At 63.0% G+C, this 6,000-nt stretch overlaps 1 protein-coding gene across 1 annotated transcript; it reads right to left on the bottom strand.

Moving 5' to 3' along the window:
• Nucleotides 1–888: 888 nt before the first annotated feature.
• cfl1 (cofilin 1) lies at nt 889–4,892 on the bottom strand. Its single transcript, XM_088909012.1, has 4 exons — nt 4,677–4,892; nt 2,071–2,381; nt 1,848–1,924; nt 889–1,641 (listed from the first exon to the last, which is right to left on the bottom strand). Exons 1-4 carry the CDS (start codon nt 4,677–4,679, stop codon nt 1,529–1,531), a joined length of 504 nt encoding a protein of 167 aa, XP_088765138.1. The 5' UTR covers nt 4,680–4,892; the 3' UTR covers nt 889–1,528.
• Nucleotides 4,893–6,000: the final 1,108 nt, after the last annotated feature.

Here is a 6,000-nt window from a genome sequence, read left to right as displayed (position 1 = left end):
TGGGAGTCTGACTGACAGCACTGTCACACCTGGAGCGGATCAGACTGCTGCGCACTGGGAGTCTGACTGACAGCACTGTCACACCTGGAGCGGATCAGACTGCTGCGCACTGGGAGTCTGACAGCACTGTCACACCTGGAGCGGATCAGACTGAGACGTGGCAACACATTTTGATCAGTTCCACCTTTTTTTCCACAGAACATGACGCTTTCAGACAAGAACTGCATCTGCATCACCTCCCTGCAGGCTGCGTGATGTCGGCTCCTGAAACTGGCCTCAGATTCTGTGTGCTGTGAAGACTGACAACAGGGCTATCCAGTCCCTGTCCTAGAGGGTCAGTGTGTCCAGAACAGGGCTGTCCAGCCCAGGTCCCTGCTGGCCAGCCTACCTGTACTGGAAGAATTTACCAGCTTCCCCCCCCCCCTCTTCAGGCACTGCTGCTTTGCAGAGACCCAGGGAACCCTCAGACACACTGAGCAGCCCTCCCAGCCCATGGTCTGCCCCTTTGGGCTTGAGTCACCCCCCCCCACAGGCACCAGCAGAGCGATTCAGCAATACAGCAACAGCAGCCCTCAGCAAGTTAAACATGCAATATCTTAAGGCTCCACAAGAGGGCGCTACAGCACCAGCTATAACCAGCCAGGTTTTCATCTCCCTGCTGCAGTACCGCAGACTCCAGCAGTTCTTCCTCATGGTGCGATTCCCTCACACACCAGCAGGTGGAGCTCTGCAGACTGCAGCTGGACCAGCCCCCACCTCCCCAGGCCCCCCACCAGCCCGAGGACCCAGGACACGCCACCAGCGCGGGGGCGGCGACGGCAAGGAGACCAGGACCCCAGCTACAGCGCCCCCCCAGGGCCCGGTGAAGGAAGACTCGCAGACAACGGGAAAGTTTAGTGCTTTTTATTAGATACGAGACGATACAAAAACAACACAGACTTCCTGTTCTCCAGTCTGCTGCTGCTGCCTTGGGCCCAGGCACAAGCTTCTCCCCGCCTTCGTTACCCCCCCTCTCTCTCCAAGGAATGCTTCACTTAAATAATGTTACAGCATGGAAATGGCAAAGGAAACAGACTGAAAAACAAATATGGATCAACTCCCAGCTGGAATGGGTCGGACCTGTGAGGGCTCAGCTGCTGAGCAGGTCGCCGCCAGCAGACCAGCGCCCCCCACAAGTCACCCCGTTCCCCGAGTCTGATCGACACCCCGGCTCCTCGCAGAGCTCGTTCGCATCGGGCCCCAGAATTCCCCAACATCAGCTTTAGCGAGAAAAGCAGAAAGGCGAGAGTAATAATCTATTTTAATTTCCTTCATCTGGTTTTGTTTTGTTTTTTTTTATCTTTTGAGCGTGTCCTGTAGACTTCTTGTTTTGAAAATGAAACCGAGTGACTCTGGGGGGTGGCGGGGGGGGGAGGCCGAAAGCACTCCCCCCTCCCTGTCCCCCCCTCCCCTGCCCCCCCCACCCCCCCGCGGAATGGACAGCCAGGCCTGCAGTGAGCGGAGGCCCCGGAGAAGCCTGGGCCTCGATTTATACAGGGCTCCCCTCCAGGGAGATGACGGAGGCGCCGCCCAGCTTCTCGGCCAGGGTGCGTCGGTCCTTGATGTCCTCCAAACCGTTTACCTGCCACTCGTGCTTGATGCCTGCGAGGGAGGGGGGGTAGAGATGGGAGGCGCTCGTCAGTGTTTCGACAAGTACACAAGCCCTGTGAGGGAAACGGCACCATAACCTCACCCACCCCTGACCTCTGAGCCCTTCCCACTGGTCCAGAGGCCCCTCCCACTCGTCCAGAGGCCCCTCCCAGCAGCCCACGGTCAGAGCACCGCCAGGCTGCTGCCCTCCTGCTCACCTGTGAACTTTCTCTTGATGGCGTCCTTGGAGCTGGCGTAGATCATCTTACTCTTCAGCGGGGCACTCTCTGGCGCCCTGCAGCACAGAAGGGCAGCCTTAGACACACCCCCCTCACGCCACAGACACACCCCCCTCCCACCCTCACGCCACGCACACACACACCCCCCCTCCCACCAGTGACACACATCCCCACGCGTCACGCACACACCCCCCTCCCTCACCAGAAGATGAAGACCAGGTCCTCCTTCTTGGTCTCCTTGGTCTCGTACGTGGCGTCGTACAGCGCGTAGCGGCAGTCGTCGGGCGGCAGCATCTTGACGAAGTGCAGGTAGGGGTCGTCGATGGTGGTGCCCACCTCGCCCAGCAGGATCTCGCGCCCCTCCTCCAGCACGATGTGCTTCTTGTCCTCGCTGAGGCAGAAGAGCACCGCCTTCTTCCTCCGCCGCTTCTCCTCCTCGCCCGCCTGCGCCTTGCGCACCTTCATCTCGTTGAACACCATGATGACGTCGTCCGTCACGGTCACGCCGGAGGTCTGCGGGGGCCGAGCGCGGGATCAGACAGAGACCCCACAATGCTCCTGCACCAGCCGGTCAGGCAGGACCGGACCCGAACCACAGGCCCAGCTGTCCTCCCGGTCTGACAGGACCGGACCGGACCTAAACCACAGGCCCAGCTGTCCTCCCGCTCAGACAGGACCGGACCGGACCTAAACCACAGGCCCAGCTGTCCTCCCAGTCTTACAGAACCCAGCTGTCCTTCCGGTCTAACAGGACCGGACCCGAACCACAGGCCCAGCTGTCCTCCCGCTCAGACAGGACCGGACCCGAACCACAGGCCCAGCTGTCCTCCTGGTCTGACAGGACCGGACCGGACCTAAACCACAGGCCCAGCTGTCCTCCTGGTCTGACAGGACCGGACCGGACCTAAACCACAGGCCCAGCTGTCCTCCTGGTCTGACAGGACCGGACCGGACCGGACCTAAACCACAGGCCCAGCTGTCCTCCCAGTCTTACAGAACCCAGCTGTCCTTCCGGTCTAACAGGACCGGACCTGAACCACAGGCCCAGCTGTCCTCCCGGTCTAACAGCTGCAGCAGAACTGAGCAGAACCCAGCCAGAACTCAGTCTGAACAGAACAGCCCGGCCCCCAGAGCAGCAGACCCCCTCTGGGGGTCTCTGCTCCTCCTGGTCGACACAGCAGCTGGGCTTCCCGCCGCCGGCCCAGCCCGGCCCAGATCGCAGACCCGCCACTTGCTCTCCCCCTCCTGCGCGAACTCGCGCGATACAGGAAAACACTCGCGATACTGCGGCAGCACTTCCTCATGCTCCGATTCCCACCCCGCGCGCGCGCTCGCGCTCGCTCGCAAACAGACAGGCGCGCGCGCGCGCGCTCGCCTCCCGGTTTGACCAAAAAAGGGCGCGTGTGTCAGCGAGAGAGATTCAAATCCTGCTCGTGCGAGACGGTTAACGGTATCTCTGGGTCCCTCCGCTGTCGGAAGCCGGAGATGCGACAGGAGATTTTCATTTTCACCAAGACTCGAGAGCGGGTTCAGCCACACGGGCCTCAGGGGCCCCGGGCCCCTCGGGCCGCCGGCGGCGGAAACGCCCCGAGTCTCCCGAGCGGTTCTGCTCCCGCCGGGGCGCGGCCGGGCTGCCAGCAGTGTTTCAACTGACAGAATAAAGACAACAGACCCGGGTCTGATGGCGGTCTCCCCCTCTTCCTCCGCTCGAAAACTGCGGCGTCATCCGCCACCTGCGCGCCAGCCGGCGGATCGGGGGGACCGGGTCTCCCCCGGGAGAACAACGGGGAGCGGGGGTGGACTTGAACCGGGGTCCGAGGGCAACCGAGCCGCGGGGGAGACGGCGGGAGGACGAGAGAGGAGACAGTCGCGCCCCCCCTCCTCCTCCTCTTCCTCCTCCTCCTCCCCGCAGCAGCTCCGCTTCCTCTTTCGCACTGCCGGGTCGGGGCTCCGTGCGCACGGCGGCCGGGGGGCGCGGGGGGCACCCCAGACCCGCCCGCCGGCTTCTTCATCCCCCCCCCCCCCCCGCTCCTCCTCCTCCTCCTCCTCCTCTCCCGAGCCGAGCGGGTCCGGGGTGTCGGCCCGTCTCCTCCCACACAAAGACGCTCCTGCCGGGCTGCTGGGCTCCGGACCGACACGCCCGGGGCGCCTTCGAACTCCCAGTCCAGCCGGGGGGGCACCTTGAGGGCCCGAACCGAGCCGAGCCGCCGGGACCCGGAGCCGCAGCGGCGGGCGGGCCGGCCGGCCGGCGAGCGCGAACCGGTAGCCGGGGTGGCTCGAGCGCCGACATCGCTGCTGTCAAGCTACGCCCGGCTCGCGCGCCCCGGCCGGCCTCGAGGGAGGGGAGGAAGCCGGGTCCGCCGCGAGCCAGAACACGATGGGTGGGGCCGGCGCGCGCTATATTTAGATTGACAAAAAGACGCTCGAGATGCGGCAGGGCGACTCCGCACCGTTATCCGCCCCGGGCACCCCGCAGCGGAGGGAGGGGCGCCCCCGCCAGCGAGGACACGGGGCAGCGCAGCTCGCGGTCCGGTCCGGTCCGGTGCGGTCCGCTCCCGCGCTGGCGAGCCGGCCGGGCAGCGCGAGAGGACGGGAACAAAGGGCCGGGCGCCCGGCCGCGTGCGGGCCTGCACGGGCAGGGAGAGGAAATGGCGCCGGCATCCTCTCTGTGCAGCAACAATGCACCGTCACACCGCCCGGCTAGCTGGCCCAAACCGCGGAAAAACCCCACGCAGGCACAATCCACACGCCTAAGCCAAGCCCGGGCTGCGAGCGGCAGGACAGCGGGCGAGCCGGGGCGCTACGTACCATTTTGTCGGCTTGTGAAGATCGGGAGCTGGACTGCAGAGCTGAATGAGCTGCTCGAGACACTTGCTTGTCTGTCCGGGATCCCGCACACTGAGCACAGGCGCGAGGCACGCCGCCCCACCATAAGGGGAGGGAGCAGCATCCGGGGAACGCGGCCGCCGCCCGCAAGGGCTCATGGGAGATGTAGTCCGTGAGGCCAGAGAGGGGCTCTGTTCCCTTGCATGTCTGCCTCCATCACCGAGAGGCAGGACTCATAGTGTTCACGGCTGATCGAAATAAGAAATAAATACTGACACTGATCGAGGTGCTTTCTCTGGGGGCTGGCGGTCCATGCCTGTATGGCGATAGACACAAACAGATAACGCCAAAACACGTAAAACCGTTTCACAGGGACAAGAAAGAGGGAAACTACTTCCGCATCACGCGATGAGGTTCATGGGAAATGTAGTTTTTCTCTCGCCCCTCATCATGAGAATTGTAGTTCCTCGGCCCGCCATGATGGCAAGCAGGATGCCAGGAGTCGGTGACGTAATGCGCAGCGGGGCGTGTGGAGATGTCAGCTTGCCGCTCGCCGGCCGTGATCTGTCACTCAGTGCCCTCAGGCCTGAGTCTGACATCAAGATCTGTCGCCGCAGCCAGTAAGAAACGCCCCAGATCTTGTTCACCGATTGCGCGCACACGCCCAAATACACACAGTACTGCTCATCACTTCTTACACAAACATTGTAATACCGCTCGCAAACATTCCCTCAGAATCAATCGCTGGTGCCAGGCTCTGGAGCTGGGAACCCTGGAGTGGATCTGGGAGGGGTACACTGGGGGTCCGAATGACAGGAGAGAGGGAGTGAGGCAGGCCTGGCTGGGGGGGCAGGGAGAGAGTCAGACTCTATATTGTAAATATCTGTAGATTTTATGTTCATTGTATCTGCTTTGGCAACACTGATTTATTCACTGGTCACGACAATAGAGCGTCTTGAGTTAAAAAATGAAATTGAATTGACGAGGCAGTGAGGCAGACAGGGAGAGAGGCAGGGAGAGGCTGAGGCAGGGTGAGGGTGAGGCACACAGGGGGAGAGGCACGGTGAGAGTGAGGCTGAGGTAGACAGGGGGAGAGGCAGGGAGAGGGTGAGGCACACAGCGGGGGAGGCAGGGAGAGGCTGAGGCAGACAGGGGGAGAGGCAGACAGGGGGAGAGGCAGGGTGAGGGTGAAGCAGACAGGGGGTGAGGCAGGGAGAGGCTGAGGCTGACAGGGGGTGAGGCAGGGAGAGGCTGAGGCAGACAGGGGGAGAGGCAGGGTGAGGGTGAAGCAGACAGGGGGTGAGGC

Source organism: Atractosteus spatula, assembly GCF_055471065.1.
Source record: "Atractosteus spatula isolate fAtrSpa1 chromosome 24 unlocalized genomic scaffold, fAtrSpa1.hap1 SUPER_24_unloc_1, whole genome shotgun sequence".
Taxonomy (NCBI): Eukaryota; Metazoa; Chordata; class Actinopteri; order Semionotiformes; family Lepisosteidae; genus Atractosteus; species Atractosteus spatula.
The sequence above is the reverse complement of the archived record's forward strand: the minus strand, read 5'-3'. Positions and strand labels throughout refer to the sequence as shown.